An 18,089-nucleotide genomic window follows, 5' to 3' on the forward strand; every position below is an offset into this window, starting at 1 on the left:
CAGAAACAATAGCGCAGCAGACTACGGTATCTCTTCTGTTAAAAAAACGGAAACCTGCGGAGACGGAGCCTAACTGAGTGCCCAACTGATGCAAAAATAATACCCATTGAAATCAATGGGTTTTTTAAGGGGAAACGTTACCTTCCGTTCTTGTGGTCGTCAGACGGATACGCTAGAACGGATGCCATAACGCAGATGTGAACGCAGCCTTATTCATCCTTCTTCGCTCTGACCACTTCTTATTGCTTCTGGGTGGTATTTAGTGTCATTCTTAAAATATTGACAGCAAATGAAAGCTAAACACTCACAATATAAACCTGGCTCCCTTATCGAAACTTGCACCCAATCTTTTCTAATACTTTCAGAATATTCCAAACTTTATCGGATCCAGTCGCCATCTTCCCTCTTCATTTGCCAGCAAGCACTAAAATGTATAGGTATCTTCTGATTTTAAATTTCGTTCCTGTCTTTAGCTCTGGCGCTATTATCGGACTAATAGTGAGATTACTATATCTAATATTATCTAATAGTGAGATGATTACTGCTGTATTGTGGCGTATTTGCCTTGTATTTCCGCAGCATAAAAATATGCTGTGGAAAACGTTACAATGTAAACCTAAGGGGAAAAGATTCCCTAACGCAAGTAATTGCATCGTTGCGGAATATTTTTCCTATTGGACATTGTATAGTATTCCTGCGCTTATTTTTACGCTGCCGAAATCCAAGGCAACAACGTGACATGTGATTGCACCCTTGTAGCGGTCACCTCCCTATGAGATGTGATGTTGCTAGGCAACAGTAAAGGAGTAAAAGGCAGAAATGTTTCTTAAGGGAACAAAAAAGTAATTACTTTGAAAACGAAATAGAACTTCGAAATTATTTTAGATTTTGTCCGTTTCCCTTTAAGGGAACTAGGACCTTCTGCAGCAGCTTTCAAATGTACCTATCAGCTACTTCTAACAGTTCTGCAGGAGTTTTGACAAAGTATTTCCCCAATGGCTTTGCAAAGTACCAATAACAATTTGGCCGGGGTTTCCCTTTAAGATAACGTGGTACTTCTGGAACAGCTTGCTGCAAATTTGGAACATAGTAGTTGCAAAGTTTTCTCCAAAGTTTCCCTGTCAGGGACATATTAGTTCTAACATAGCTTGACGTTTGCCTTTAAGGGACATACATTGTTAGCAGAACATGCTGAGGACCATATAGTGGTCCCGGCTCTTACCCTGGAGATTTGCAGACATTCCTTCCTCTAGGACTGAGTTCTTGGCCACTTCCATAGTCCACACAGCAAAGCATTAAAATCACCACGAAGAAGAAGTAAGAGCCCGGAGTCCCCTTGTGTCTAACAAGCAGCAGAGTCCATTCCCTCACACATGTTCCCTCCATCCCAGTCAACTTTCCGCCTCTCCTCATCCCCATCCGACCCAGAGAAGCCGCTAGCTCAGCCTGCATCCCGGACACCACTGCAAAGTTTCAAAGTCCCCCTGAGGCAGCTGGCAGGAGGGAGCAGATGGGCATGTCAGCAGGGGGCTCTAAACGTGTTCTCCACAATCCACGAGGTGCCCAGCTGCAGCTCCCTAAATGCCCTGCGCTGGGAGTGGGGGGCTCCAGCAAGTAGCAGGGATGTGCTGAGGATGAGGAGGGACCGTCTTGTTATTGCGCCGCAGCTCACACACAGCGGAAATGGAGCTCAGTCCCTCTAACTGCCAGGCAGCTTGAAGTGATTTCTACGGCAGGAGTGGCAGAAGGAAATTCCAGATTTGCTACCCTGATCCTCTAGGAGGTGGGGCATAGTGGACGTGTCCCACCCAACCTCGAACACTATGGGCACGCCACCGCTGCTACATGTCACTGACTGAAGTTTTCTCCTCTGTCCGGAGTTGTAGTAAAGTCCCAGAGTTTCCCTTCTAGTTATAGGAAGTGTCCCAGAGAAGCCCTGTGGTGACTGGACTATGCCTCAATCTCTCTTTAGCTTCTTCCTATTGATTTTCTAGTTTAGGCAGCCATAGATAATCCTGCAGAAATCTTAAACTAATCTGAAAATTCGAATATGTTGTTTTTTTCTGGTTATTGCCATAAACGTTGGCGACAGAGGATCGCTTCAGCCGAATCTGATAATATAAGGGATAATGTACACCCCCCCCCCCCTCAATGTTAATTATAAGAATATTAGAGTTCTGTGACTATCTAAGAGCACAAGGATGCAGGGTGTACGTTACGCCTTATAATGCACACCTCAACTGCTGCAGAACCTCGTTAGTCACAACACAAAAGAGAAAACTCATCCAATCCAAAAATGTTGGTGATAACGGACGATGATCCTTTGTGTATGCGGCCTCCCCGATCCTTTGTGTATGCGGCCTCCCCGATCCTTTGTGTATGCGGCCTCCCCGATCCTTTGTGTATGCGGCCTCCCCGATCATTTGTGTATGCGGCCTCACCGATCCTTTGTGTATGCGGCCTCACCGATCCTTTGTGTATGCGGCCTCACCGATCCTTTGTGTATGCGGCCTCCCCGATCCTTTGTGTATGCGGCCTCACCGATCCTTTGTGTATGCGGCCTCACCGATCCTTTGTGTATGCGGCCTCCCCGATCCTTTGTGTATGCGGCCTCACCGATCCTTTGTGTATGCGGCCTCACCGATCCTTTGTGTATGCGGCCTCCCCGATCCTTTGTGTATGCGGCCTCACCGATCCTTTGTGTATGCGGCCTCACCGATCTTCCGCAAAGGCAGATGTCAAGGGAAGGAAGGATCGGGCATATTGGATTTCGAACCTCTGGAAATAAACATGTACTATTGGCCGAGCGTGCATGTTTATGGTGGAGTCGGGAGAAGTACTGTAGCGGTCAGCAAAATGAGCGTTTGTCCGACAGTTATTTGACGTGTATGGTCCTGCTCCACCACTGATATGAAATTCATTCATCCTTTTTTTCGAAAAGAAAGCCTGTAGCATCGGAGGTGTATTACGTAAGGTAGCGCTACACGTCAGTCAATCAGTGGTTGGCACAGGAGAAGAAATTTCCGGCAAAATCTATCTAGGATAGACTTCTTCTGTCATAAGAGATAAGCGGCACCCATTTAGAGCCACTTATCTCTGTATAATCGTCAGGTTCTGACATTAGAATGTGATGTTTATACAGATATTATTTACGGACATGGCATTGATGTATATTGGATACAAATATTAGGGAATAGGTGTATATACATTCCCTGCAATGTATACAATGGAGCTTTTTCACGAGCTTGTCGTCTAGAGCCCTATTAACCACAGGCTGCTGCAAAATTCGGTCATAAGCATGATAGGATTGTATCGCTGCATTTGCTGAACAGGAAATATGTACAGGATATATTTCAAAAGCAATTTTCAATATACTGTAGAAAGTTGTAGTTCAGTAGAGAAATACTTGAAATTGTTAGCAAATCCAATGTTTACCATTGTTTTATATACTGTGAACATAAAACAGACTACAAGGGAGGCATGGAGAATTTACCCCTGTCCATATGACCTATCAGGGTCTCTGTACGTCATATAGAGGGTTCTACTGTTCAGGGACCCCCTCTATTTAAGGGGTTTTCCCAGAATCATTAATTATGACCTATCCACAGTGAGGAGGACATTAAATGGAGCGGCGGTTGATCATGGGCGCTGCTGCTTTATTCAAAGTGTATTGGAATGACAGAAACAGCGCTCGGCTGTTTCCGTCATTCTCATAGACAATGAATGCAGTGGTGGCTCATGCTTGACTGCTGCTCCATTCAAGCTCCTCCTCATTGGGGGGTGCAGTGAGGTAGATCTGGGGGCTCAAAAACCCTCGTTCTCACGATCGGTGTGGGGCCCCAGCGATCACAGATTATCACCTATCCACAGATGATTCTGGGAAAACCCCTTTAACCAGAGTAGAGAACCCCAAAAAGCATCTCTCATTCTAGAGAACTCAGCGCAACCGTGTATTACATGGTCACCCACTGACTTCATGCTACAAGGGAAACGTGAACACACTGTCAGGAGAAAACAGCTCCGGCATTTCAAACGTAATGGCAAGTGCAGGCGCTTTTTCGCTGCGTCCATTACGGACACAATTGGAGCTTTTTTTCTATGGTGTCAATGGAAAACGGCTCCAATTACGTCTCAAGAAGTGACAGCCGCTTCTTTGACGCGGGCGTCTTTTTTATGCGCCGTCTTTTGACAGCGGCGCGTAAAAAAAATGACGCTTTGGTGCCGTATTTTCGGACGTAATTCGAGGTTAAATTTACGTCCGTAAATAGGGTGTGTGAACCCAGCCTTAGATAACCAAATGTCTTACCCATAGAATTCCTAGTAGCCCATATATGCCTAAATAGAATTTCCCAAAGCCGGACTTTGCATTCGTTTTTTTCATGCATATAGGTTACTAATGAGTTTGGTACATTACAAATGTATTTCTTTTAGGCAATGATCACATTTACATTGTGGCTTTGCCGTATCTGTTGTACAACCAATACCACCAGCACCCGACAGACATCATTAACTTACAGTGGGGTCCATCACATTCTGTCATAGTTTCCGTCATTTTGACAGTAAGAATAGCACGCTTATTCTTCCCGACACATTTGCTGGGGCCTCTGACGGGAGTGTGAACATCGTGAGTGGATAAGTGGCAGCATTGGGAATAACGGATGTGGAAACTGCGGCGCACCACATGCAATTGATGTGAGAGGTGAACGACGGCTACGAATGTACACAAGGGCCGAATGAGACGCTACAGTGGAGCAGCTCACAATGATGATCAACCAGGGGGCTACCAGACGTGTGTCTAAAACAACAGTTCAGCGAAACCTACTGCGTATGGGGCTCCAAAGCAGACAAATGGTCGCTGCTCCTATGGTAACAAAGGTGCATCAGTAAAACAGCTTCAATTTGCACGGCAGTATCGGAATTGGACCACTGATGATTGGCAAACGGTTGCCTTCTCTGATGAGTCACATTTTCTGCTTCATCGAACGGATGGACATTGGCGTGTCAGGCGAGAAACATCAGAGAACAAACACCCTGCAACCATTGCTGGAAGATGCTGGTGGCGGCAGCGTTATGGTCTGGGGAATTTTTTCATGGCATTCTCCGGGCCCACCCATCCATGTGGAAGGCTCTCTGAACCGATTTGGGTATGAATCCATCGTTGCAGTTCACGTCCACCCATACATGCGGTTTGTCTTCCCTGGGGCAGATGGAATCTTCCAGCCAGACAATGCGACATGTCACATGACCAGAGATGTCCGACAGTGGTTGGAAGAGCACGACCATGAATTCCAAGTACTTCCCTGGCCCCTAGTTAGCCAGACTTGAACCCAATTGAGCATCTGTGGGGCCACCTCAATCGTCTTGTTCACTCTGTGGATCCTCCCCCCACGCACCCTCCAACAAATGTGGGATGCACTGCAGTCAGCATGACTCCAGATACCTGAGACAACCTACCAGCACTAGCCTAGCTACTGTCCGTGCTGCACACGGCGGTTACTCTGGATATTAGCTGGTGGTCATAATAATGTGACTCGAATGTGTAATAAAGCAATTTTGTAAAGCTAAACTTTTTTTTATTAGGCTACTGTAAGGGTCCTTTCACACCGGCCAGTATGGACCGTAAAAATGAGCGCCGATCAATGAGACAGCTCTTTGTTCTGCGCTTGTTTGCTCCTTTCACAAGGAGCTATGATCGGTAAAGTATGGGGACAAGCGATCGTTACTCTGATCGCTCCTCCCCATGCATTACCGTCATGTCGGCGACAAGATGTGCTGCCGACAACGATAATATCTCCACACATGTATTAACCACCACTTATCTGTATTAACTAAGGGCCTATGATTATGTCCAACCCCTCAGGTTGATCGGTTGCATGTTGTTATAGACCTATATAATTTTTTTAGAACTATAAGATTAAAAACATGTTTCTCACATAGAGACCAGCAATTAATCACGCCTGTTAATCCAGATAAAATTGAATTAACCTTGAAGAAATGGGGTCTATATAATAGAAGCAATGCTCAGCCTCCAAACACCACATTTGTCTCCACTGTAAAAAATGACATTGAGGAAATGAAGGGGGAATGGTCTAAAAATCACGACTTTATTGGAACAAAAAATATGTCATTTGAAGAGACTTGTGCCCTTAAGGGTTTGGTCCATAACGACGACATAGTGATTAAACCCGCCGATAAAGGGGATGCGGTCGTCGTAATGGACCAATCCTTATATATTGGGGAAATCAGACGACAGCTGAGTGATGATTTGGTGTACAAATGTGTTGAAGTAGACCCTAAGACAAAGATCCTTAAACGAATGAAGATTGTTATAGACAATGCTTATGCCATTGACTTGATTGATAAGGATCTACATACATATTTAATACTGTATTATCCAGTGACTCCTTTACTTTATATTTTGCCTAAAATCCATAAAAATCTAGAGTCACCCCCTGGAAGACCTATTGTTTCAGGGAGAGATTCCTTCCTTAGCCCGATAGCCATCTTTTTGGATAAAATCCTTAGAAGGTTTGCAATGGATTCCAAATCATATATCAGTGACACCTCAGACTTTCTGACCAAAATCAAAGAGGTGATAGTTCCCCTTAATGCAATCCTTGTGTCCTTCGACGTAAAAAGCCTCTATGCATATATCAACTATGATAGAGGGTTGGCTAGTGTCAAGAAAGCCCTTGACTCAACACCCTATTCTGACAATTGTAGGGAGTTTATTTTAGCTCTTCTGGATATTGTCCTAACGAATAATAATTTCTTGTTTGACGACAAATTTTATTTACAGTTGAGAGGTACAGCCATGGGGGCCAACATGGCACCCACATACGCTAATATTGTTATGGCAGACCTTGAGGAGACTTTTATCTATGTGTCCCACCGCTTCTCTAACATATTGAGGTGGTGGCGATACATAGATGAAGTCTTTGCTATCTAGACAGGTGACCTCTTATTGTTGGAAGAGGTTTTTTTCATCTTCCTCAATGGCATTGACCAAGATATAAAATTCACAATGGTCCATTCTGCTAAAGCCATTCAATTTTTGGACACCACTGTCTATGTGTCAGGGGATAAATTAAGCACGGACCTATATGTTAAAATGACAGATTGCAACAACCTACTGTTGACTCATTACCTTTGAGTCAGCTACTTAGGGTGAAAATAATTGTGGTAGACCCAGAAAATCTTGATTTAAGGCTGAGAGACATGACTAACAAATTTATCAGGAGAGGCTATCCCAAGAAAGTAATCAAAAGAAACAAGGATAGGAATATAATAATGAATAGAGATACATTACTAGCACATAGGGACAGAGTAGACAAATGCAGCAGGATTGCTATGGTCAGTTCCTTCAGTCAATGTAGTACCAATGTGAAGAAGATTATCTTAAAACACTGGGCTGTGATAGGTAATTTCTATAAACACATACCTGAGTTTTCCTTACCTCCTTTGTTCTCATATAAGAGACCAAGTAATTTGAGAGACAGAATAGTCAAGTCAGATATACGGTCTGCCAGAACTGAGGATCATGTCATGCAATCTAGTAAGAAAGGCAGTTACCCGTGCATGTCTTGTGACAATTGTCCCCTTATGCTCAAGGGAAATAGTTTTATACACCGTGACATCAGATTCATGCTGACGTGTAAACATGGCTATGTCATATATGGGAGAAGAAGTAGGACCAAAATCCAGCGTTTGTGGTAAGTAAAAGCAACTGACGTTCCACTTTTATTAATGGTAAATCAGGTTAAAATGACAAAGTAATAAATGATGTTGCAGAGTGCATTAGGTGGGTGGAAGGTGAAGGATCAAAAATTGCCTTAATTCATTTGTTTTGCCTACGCGTTTCCGAAACGTCTTGTGCCCTTACTCATGGCATGCATGCATGAGTAAGGACACAAGACGTGTCGGAAACGCGTTGGCAAAACAAATGAATTAAGGCGATTTTTAAACTTGGTCCTACTTCTTCTCCTGTTGTTTGCCGCTGGTCGTGCGGGATTCCGGGCGCTGTCTACTCATAGACACAACAAAAGGTGAGCTGGAGGATCTCCTCCCCCCCCCCCTTTCCCCATTCTCAGTTTTTATGTCAGATATGCTCTGGTATGCCCCTGTCATTTAGTCTACATCAGCGAGACAACTACCGAATGCCGTTTACGACTCATTAACCATAAGTCAAGTATTCGTACCGGTAAAAGTGAGTTACCTGTTGCTAGACACTTTATGAAAGCTGGACACTGTTGATAGCCTTAGATTTATGATAATAAATCATCTGTGCCAAGTTTGAGAACAATATTAATCTTTTCTTTACATACTTCTCCGATAACGTGGAATATAGTTCTGTATTAAGCACGTATTGGTCATAAGAACCCGTTTGAGCCCCATGTTCTCTGGAATGTATCATTTATACATCCCAGCTTTATCTGTGGTGATCTTACTCTTGATCGTGCTCCTGTATATAGTGACATGGTCTTTTTGAGTTTGGGTCTGTTTGAGAACCAAATAAACTTTGTGCTTCGTTATGATACATATGTCAGCATTTTATGGTTGACATTTCTAGCTAACACAATAAGGGAGACTGGTATTTAAAACATACACTTACCTTTTCAAAGATGGCGACGAAGGCATTATTCTTACTAATATGCATGTGCGCGTGATGCCCTGTCAGGTGACCTTCTTCTCACGATTTTTTCCATTCTATTATATGATTGGTTACTAGTGGAACCCGGATGTGCCGAGGTGAGCATGCGCTATGGGTTTTACACAACGCTGAGATTTTGGCGCGTCATGACGATAATGGTAATATATTATTTTAATCTTTAAACTAGAACAGTTGTGTTGTTCGTGACGACTTGGGGTGAGTGCCAGCTGTAACTCATATTAATATGATTGATACTTTATTGCACATTGATGTATTTTATGTTACTATTGTGATATATGTTTATTTTTGATTTGAAATATTGATTCACATGTCTTCCACATTAAGGCTGTATTAATTACAGCATTTGTATTTTATATTACTGTATTGCACTATGCACTTTAACATTAATCATGTTTGATTATCGTACATTGCCTGTTTGTATTTTTGCATACTATATAAATGCTTTGAGCACACACATTTTGTATTTTTCTATACTATTGGAGTGCTGCCTCTTCTTTTGGATTGTGGTCCCACAAAACACATGTATCCCCTATTCACAGGATAGGAGATACATGTGTGGTCGCTGGGGGCCTGATCGCTGGGTCCCCCAACGATAAGGAAACCGGGGAACCAAAAGTCCCCCGAAGTGCTCCATGAGAAGTATGGGACTTCTGGGGTCTGTGTCCGGCTAGTGTGTCCGGAAGCCCCATAGAAATGAATGGAGCGCCGGCTACGCATGTGCACAAGCCCTCTGTAGATGATGCCACAAACCCTCCCTGTAGATTATGCCACACACAACCCCTGTAGATGATCCCACACACACCCCCTGTAGATAGAGTCACACACAGCCCCCTGTAGATAGTGCCACACACCTCCCTGTAGATAGTGCCACATACTCCCCCTGTATATAGTGCGACATACTTCCCCTGTATATAGTGCCACATACTTCCCCTGTATATAGTGCCACATACTTCCCTGTATATAGCCCCCACCCCCTCCCTGTAGATAGAGCCATTGTGTCTCCTATGAGCGGAATCCCCGGCCAGGCGTTGGCAATTCTCTGGCCGACGATACCGCTGTAGGAGGTGCACCTTATGTCACTGCCCTTAAGTGGACAGTGAAGTTATGGGCTACTCCTGGAGCACCAGAATCCACGGCCAAAGCATTGCTGACACCCTGGCCTGGAATTCCGCTCATGGAGAGAGCCCTGACTTCACTGTCCATATAAGGGCTGTGACGTAAGTGGTACCTCCTGCAGCGGAATCCCCGACCAGGGTGTCGGGAACGCTTTCGCTGGGGATTTTGCTCCAGGAGGAGTGAAGGGCAGAACAGGAAGCGGATAGTTTCCTGCTCTGCCATAGTATTCAATTGTCTCTGCATCCTGAGGACGCAGATACAATTGAAAGTAGCACAACAATGATAGAAGAGGAATACGAGTGGCACTCACCCAGATGTAGTGAAAAAAGTCCTTTATTTCTGCATCAACCAAGGGCTGTGGAGCGAGGACAGACAGACAACAAGGGTCACAGACTGTTAGGTGCTAGGAAGCGCTTCTTCTATTCCTCTTCTACCATTGTTGTGCTTGACTCTGATGACATGCTTTACTGCTGAGCACCACTCTGGATGGATGTGGAACCACTGATGTTACTGGTGTCGTGTATTTCATTGAACTTCCAGCACAGCAGTGCCCACTCCCTCTCCCTATGACTTTACCTACAATAGAAAGTAGCAGTTACCTGGACAAGTCCCGGGACAGTAATTTGCCGGGACTGTCTCTGTTAATTCAGGAAAGTCCCGGCAAATTCGGGACAGTTGGCAAGTATGCACATGTATCCCCTAACCTGTGGATAGGGGATACATGTGTTTTGTGGGACAACCCCTTTAATGGCAGAGCGGGGAGATACCTCCCTGCTCTGCCATAGTGTACAATAGTATCTGCATCCTAAGGACGCAGATACTATTGAATGTGGTGTCTCTACCACTGTACCAGCTATAGGGCATGCCGCGGGCCCCATAGCAGCCACTATAGCTGCTATATCGGTAGTTACGCCACTGTGTCTGGCTATATGTACTTGGAAAAGTTTAAGAATCATAATTCCAAGTGAAAGGACAATTTGAACTTTCCTTTATTCCATTCCCCATCTTTATAATCTGGTACATTTGTATGTGGTATATTTTGGTTTTTTACCATTGTTGTAATGACGGGGTAGGGAGACAGACAGGTGAGCCCTAATCAACCCGCCACTCAGTCCCTGCCTACTTGCAACGACCCGTCCTAGGCGACGGGGTACGACTGGGTGACGGTCCCTACGCTCAGTAAGTGCAAGACAGACAAACAGACAAGGGTACACAAAAGCTAGGGAAACGGGGCAGCTGCCCACGGGGACACCGTGAGCAACAAGAGTAGTGAACGAGCCGAGTCAAACCTGGAGTGAACGAGGTACAAAACGCTGAGCAGGAGAGTGGTCAGAAAGCCAAGGTCTATAACAAGCAGAGGATGAGTAGTACAAGCAGTAGCAGCAAGGCCAGGAAACAAGCAGAGAAGAATCACAGGCAAAGGAGGAACAGGAAAGGCAGGTATAAATAGACAGTGGGCGGGAGCTAGCTCCGTCTGGCCAGGCTGTGATAGGCTCTCCCACTCCTAAGCCTGCCATCCTGAGTGGTGGAAGATGGAGTCAGTCTCACAGACATAGGAGCAGGTGCAGACTGATTACCCACGGGCGTCGACACAGAAGCTGTGTCTGGCAAATCCTTTACAATTGTATTGTAACTTTGAACTTTTTTTCATATATTGATATACCTGTGGTTCTGCTGTTCAATTGCCTGGCCAGGTGACGCGGGTGAATTTTTAAAAAATTGTTGTAATAGGTATTATTCAGGGAAATTGTATTCTTATATACATATTTTGAATATTTTAATTATATACAGGGTGGGCCATTTATATGGATCCACCTAAATAAAATGGGAATGGTTGGTGATATTAACTTCCTGTTTGTGGCACATTAGTATATGGGAGGGGGGAAACTTTTCAAGCTGGGTGTTGATCATGGCGGCCATTTTGAAGTCGGCCATTTTGTATCCAACTTTTTTTCAATGGGAAGAGGGTCATGTGACACATCAAACTTATTGAGAATTTCACAAGAAAAACAATGGTGTGCTTGGTTTTAACGTTACTTTATTCTTTCATGAGTTATTTACAAGTTTCTGACCACTTATAAAATGTGTTCAAAGTGCTGCCCATTGTGTTGGATTGTCAATGAAACCCTCTTCTCCCACTCTTCACACACTGATAGCAACACCGCAGAAGAAATGCTAGCACAGGCTTCCAGTATCCATAGTTTCAGTTGCTGTTCTGTGTAAACTGAGGGTCCTGTTCCAATTTTTGTTTTGCCCATTCTGCAAATTCAGTGCGCCGATCTGGGTCATCCTCGTTGAGATGCTGCAGCAGCTGGAGTTTGTAAGGGTGCCATTTGTGAGTAGCTAATATCCGCCGAAGGGATGTTCAACTGATGCCACTCTCCAGTGACATGTGGCGAGTGCTACGCTGTGGGCTTTTGCTGAATGAAGCTAGGACAGCCACTGATGTTTCTTCATTAGTGACAGTTTTCATGCGTCCACATTTGGGCAAATCCAACACTGAACCAGTTTCACGAAACTTGGCAAGCAGTTTGCAAACTGTAGCATGGGAGATGGGTGGTCTCGTAGGGTGTCTTGCATTGAAATCTGCTGCAATGACCCGGGTACTGCGTTCACCAGACATCAACACAATTTCTATCCGCTCCTCACGTGTTAACCTCTGCGACCAGTCAATGGCTGTAAACAAAGAGAAGCTTGTAAATAACTCATGAAAGAATAAAGTAACGTTAAAACCAAGCACACCATTGTTTTTCTTGTGAAATTCTCGATAAGTTTGATGTGTCACATGACCCTCTTCCCATTGAAAAAACTAAAGTTGGATACAAAATGTCCGACTTCAAAATGGCCGCCATGGTCAACACCCAGCTTGAAAAGTTTCCCCCCTCCCATATACTAATGTGCCACAAACAGCTAGTTAATATCACCAACCATTCCCATTTTATTTAGGTGTATCCATATAAATGGCCCACCCTGTAGAATAAAATTTAATTATTTTTGTAGCTCAGTGTGTGCTGGTCTTGTCCGGAAACAACTATTTTTTGTTTTGTCTTATTGTATTATGTATGCCCTATGGAATATCATCAATGCCATGATTTTTTTTAATTACATGAGGTAATATGGTGTTACTTTTCAGAGTGGCATCCAATAGCTCCTATAAATTAAGAGCGGTTCGTTGAGATGTCCACTTTCCGGGTCCTGTATACTTTAATAATAGTTTCGATATATGGTGACTCATGAAAAATTCTGCTGTACACCCATCAGATCCTGGTAAATGAATTGGTGCCAGTATCTTAATATTATATTGTACTTCTTGCAATTAAATTTTTGCTGTCAGGTGTGCCTTCATTTCTTCTTACCAAATTGAAATTTAAATTTGTTCCATGTATTCGCTGGCTCATGAAATATCACTGTCTGGTACAGCAAAGATCGTAATACAATTGATGTGGAATTTGATTACTTTTTCATCTCATCATATTTATTTTCTCTTTTATGGTTCTTTAGGGCAATAATGTTTGAACTCCCCTTCTCCTCACCAAATTAGCAATCTGCCAGCCTTATTCCCTAATAAAACCAATTTAGTTTCCTTTTTCACCAACGAAATCTCCACTTTTTCCAACTTAAATAGCTCTTTTAACTGGATTTTCTATACTCTTCACTATGTTTGCAGTTTCCCATAGAAGTATACAGTATGATGTCCCTGATATTCCTTATTGTCTTTGAGAAATCTATTCCACTCCTGTACAATCATATCTTAGAATTCCCCATTTTCCACTTTAATAAATTTTTTGGAAAGAAAATGAAAAAAGATACAAAAATACACAGTATATTAATCACATTGTATAAATCCCAAGCCACAAATACATATCAAAATAAGCAATATACAAAGAGACATACAATATGCTAAGGCACTACATTTTCCCCAATACAGTATCTTATAACAAAGAAAAAGAGGGGAAACAAACCAAAACCATCAACAAATGGAAAACAAGGAAAATGTGTCACTGATATGAACTATATCTGTTGTATCAGAACAGCAATTTAGCACTTGAGCAAATTATAAGAGATATAGAGCTTTACAGTAATTCAATATTATACTTACATAAGGGAAGGCCTCTATTTTATATCAAACATGATGAAAAGCGCTGCTTATAGTCACCCTTACCCAGCGGATAAATATCCAGATATATGCTGATCGGAGCATCATCCGAGATTATTATAATTATCTTTGTAAATTGAACTTTATCAAATACAGAGGGTGAAATAAAAAAATAGTCTGTCCTAGAAATTGTACCATGTACTCCTAAGAATGACCCTTTTTCACTGGATTTTGCAATCTCCATGGATCTAAGAGTGAAGTTGTTTGGAGCAGGGGCGTAGCTAAAGGCTCATGGGCCCCGATGCAAAGGTTCTTCTTTCGCCCCCCCCCCCCAAACTTCTCATGGCCGATGACCCGCTGGGTCTCCTAAGTGACCCGATGCTTCTTTATGTGCTACTAATTATTTTTGTGTGTTTGTGTTTTTTTTACAAGTCTGGAAGTTGGACTACTTTGGATTCGAGGACTACTTCGATAAAAGCGTTTTTTTTATTCTCAATAAAATGGTTAATAAGGGTTGTGTGTGGGATTTTTATTTCAATAAAATATTTTTTCTATGTCTTTGTATTTTTCAAAATTTTGCTACTACCGCCTTATTAATAGCTGCTGGCTGAATGTCCATTACTAAAGCGAGGCTTAGTGTTAGATGGTGCAGAGCCTATCACTAACCCCCATTATTACCCCGGTACCCACCGCCAGCAGGGGTACTGGGAAGAGCTGGGTACGATCCAGTACCCGACCATCTTTAGTGATGGAGGGGCATTGGTACCCGGCTCTTCCCAGCACCCCTTATAGTGGTAGGTACCAGGGTAATAACGGGGGTTAGTGTTAGCCTTTGCACTGGCTAACACTAAGCCCTGCCTTAGTAATGGACGCTGTCAATCAGCCAGCAGCTATTAATAAGGCGGCAGTAATAAATTAAAAAAAAACATAAAAAGACATAGAAAAAACAGGTGTAATGTCAGGATAGGGAGACAGACAGGTGAGCCCTAATCTACCCGCCACTCAGTCCCTGCCTACTTGCACAGCCCGTCCTAGGCGACGGCGTACAACTGGGCGACGGTCCCTACGCTCAATATGTGCACGAAAGACAAACAAGACAAGAGTACACAAAAGCAAGGGATGTGGGGCAGTTGCCCACGGCGACACCGTGAGCAACAGAGTGTAGTGGATGAGCCGAGTCAAAACAGGAGTGTACGTGGTAACAAATGCAGAGCAGGAGAATAGTCAGTCAAGCCAGGGTCAATATGAAGCAGAGGTCAATGGTAACAGCAGGAACAGCAGAGCCAGGAAACAGGAGAATCACAGGCAAAGGACAAGCAGCAAATGAAGGTATAAGTAGACCAAGGACGGGAGCTAGAACCGTCTGGTCAGGCTGCGATAGGCTCTCCCACTCCTCAGCCTACCAGCCTGAGTGGTAGCAGATCGAGTCACTCTAGCAGACCTAGGAACAGATGCAGGCTGATTAATCACAGGCGTCGACACAGAAGCTGTGTCAGGAAAGTCCTTCACAACAGGTTTATTGAAATAAGCCCCCCACACACATCCCTCATTAGCCATTTTATTGATAATAAAAAAAAGCTGTAATTGAAGTAGTCCTCGAATCTGACGTAGTCCAACGACCGAACCTTTAACCCCTCCAGGACTGAGCCTGTTGTGGCCTTCAGGACGAAGCCGATTTTTTCAAATCTGACATGTATCACTTTATGAGGTAATAACTTATACCTATGCTTATACCTATCCAAGCGATTCTGAGATTGTTTTCTCGTGACATATTGTACTTTATGTTAGGGAAAAAATTTGGTTGATAAATTCAATATTTATTTGTAAAAAACGCCAAGATTTGGAGAAAATGTGCAAAAATTAGCATTTTTCTAAATTTAAATGTATCTGCTTGTAAAACAAATAGTAATACCACACAAAATAGTTACTAGTTAACATTTCCCATATGTCTACTTTAGTTTGGCATCATTTTTTGAACATTCTTTTATTCTTCTAGGACGTTACAAGACTTAGAACTTTAGCAGAGATTTCTCATATTTTCAAGAAAATTTCAAAAGCCTATTTTTTCAGGGACCAGTTCAGTTCTGAAGTGGCTTTGAGGGCCTTATATATTAGAAAGTCCCCATAAATAACCCGATTTTGTAAACTGCACCCCTCAAAGTATTCAAAACAGCATTCAGAAAGTGTTTTAACCCTTTAGGCGTTTCACTGGAATTAAAGCAAAGTAGAGGTGAAAGTTACAAATGTCATATTTTTTTTACAAAATTCATTTGTAATACATTTTTTTCTATACCACAGAAAGTTTTACCCAAGAAATGTAACTCAATATTTATTGCCCAGATTCTGCAGTTTTTAGAAATATCCCACGTGACCCTAGTGCGCTAATTTACTGAAATACAGGTCTCAGTATCAAAGGAGCACCTAGTGGATTTTGGGGCCTCGTTTTTTTTAGCATATATTTTAGGTACCATGTCAAGTTTGAAGAGGTCTTGTGGGGCCAAAACAATAAAGACCCCCAAAAGTGACCTCATTTTTGAAACTACACCCCTCAGGGAATTTATCTAGGGGTATAGTTAGCATTTTGAACCCACAGTTTTTTTGCTACATTTATTTAAATGAGTATGTGAAGATGAAAATCTACTTTTTTTCTGAAAAAAACGTAGAAATGTTTCATTTTTTCAAGGAATAAAAGAGAAAAAACACCCCAACATATGTAAAGCAATTTCTCCTGATTATAGCAATACCCTATATATGGTAATAAGCTGCTGTTTGGACCCACAGCAGGACTCAGAAGGGAAGGAGCACCATTTGGATTTTGAAATTCTGATCTTGCTGGAATAGTTTTCAGTGCCGTGTCGCGTTTGAAATGCACTGGAGGGAACAAAATAGTGGAAACCACTGGAAAGTGACCCCATTTTGGAAACTGCACTCATCAAGGAATTTTTCTAGGGGTAAAGTTAGCATTTTGACCCCACAGTTGTTTTGCTGAATTCATTGGAATTATTCTGTAAAGGTAAAAATATACTTTTTTTTTTTACAAGGAATAAAGGAGGAAAAAGCACCCCAACATTTGTAAAACAATTTCTCCCGATTACGGAAATATGCCATATGTGGTAATAAACTGCTGTTTGGACCCACAGCAGGGCTTAGAAGCGAAGGAGCGCTATTTGGCTTTTGGAGCTCAAATTTAGATGAAATGGTTTTTGGGTGCCATGTCGCATTTGCAAAGCCCCTGAGAGGCCAAAACAGTGGAAACCCCCCAAATGTGGAAATTACACCACTTAAAGAATCTATCTAGTGATATAGTGAGCATTTAGATCCCACAAGTCTTTTGCAGGACTTATTAGAATTAGGCCGTGAAAATGAATATCAACATTTCTTCCACTAAAATGTTGCATTTTTTCAATTTCACAATTGATAAAGGAGGAAAAAGCTGCCCAACATTTGTAAAGCAATTTCTCCCGAGTACAGCAATATCCCACATGTGGTCATAAATGGGTTTTCATTAGAAAGTAATTAACCCTTTCTGGACTGATCCATTTTTTTATTTTCCTTTTTAGATTTTTCCTCCCTGCGTTCCAAGAGCCATAACTTTTTTATTTTTCAGTCAATAGAGCGGTATGAGGGCTTATTTATTGAGGGACGAGCGGTCGTTTTTATTGGTACCATTTTTTGGTACATACAACTTTTTGAGCACTTTTTATTAAATTTTTAGGGATAGCCAAGGTGACCAAAAAAAACAGCGATTTTGCCGTTTTAAATTCTTTATTTTTCACGTGAGACGCTCCATACATCACCCCCCACACTAAGACATGCTATGTCGTGGTGCGCGAAGGGGTTAATGTGCAGCGGATGGTGCAGAGTGAAAATTTAAATTTTACACTCATATGCCATTTTAGTGCACTTTATGTTATGCCCAGTTTGTGCCACTGAAGACAAATACCTCATAAAATATTAACCGGGTTCTCCCGGGTATGGCGATGCCATATCTGTGGACGTAAACTGGTGTTTAAGCACCCTGCAGGGCTCAGAAGGGAGGGAGCGCCATTTGGCTTTTGGGGGCGCAGATGTAGCTTGGTAGTTGTTCTGTTTGGGGTTTTACTGGTGTTTCAGTTTATAATGTGGGGGCATATGTTATCTGTGTGGGGTACATCAGGGTATAATAAGAGGGTATAATAATGCAGTAAATAAATAATAATTCATAGA

The 18,089-nt window shown here is 42.6% G+C and overlaps 1 protein-coding gene across 1 annotated transcript in view; it reads right to left on the bottom strand.

The window, feature by feature from the left end:
• The window catches only part of SCARF2 (scavenger receptor class F member 2), a 215,887-nt gene extending 214,162 nt beyond the window's left edge, over positions 1–1,725 (bottom strand). Inside the window, exon 1 of the mRNA XM_075831042.1 lies at positions 1,223–1,725. Coding sequence (XP_075687157.1) covers positions 1,223–1,452 — 230 coding nt within the window. The 5' untranslated portion in view covers positions 1,453–1,725. The remainder of the gene's footprint in view (positions 1–1,222) is intronic.
• Positions 1,726–18,089: the final 16,364 nt, after the last annotated feature.

This window comes from Rhinoderma darwinii, chromosome 1 (assembly GCF_050947455.1).
Source record: "Rhinoderma darwinii isolate aRhiDar2 chromosome 1, aRhiDar2.hap1, whole genome shotgun sequence".
Classification (NCBI taxonomy): domain Eukaryota; kingdom Metazoa; phylum Chordata; class Amphibia; order Anura; family Rhinodermatidae; genus Rhinoderma; species Rhinoderma darwinii.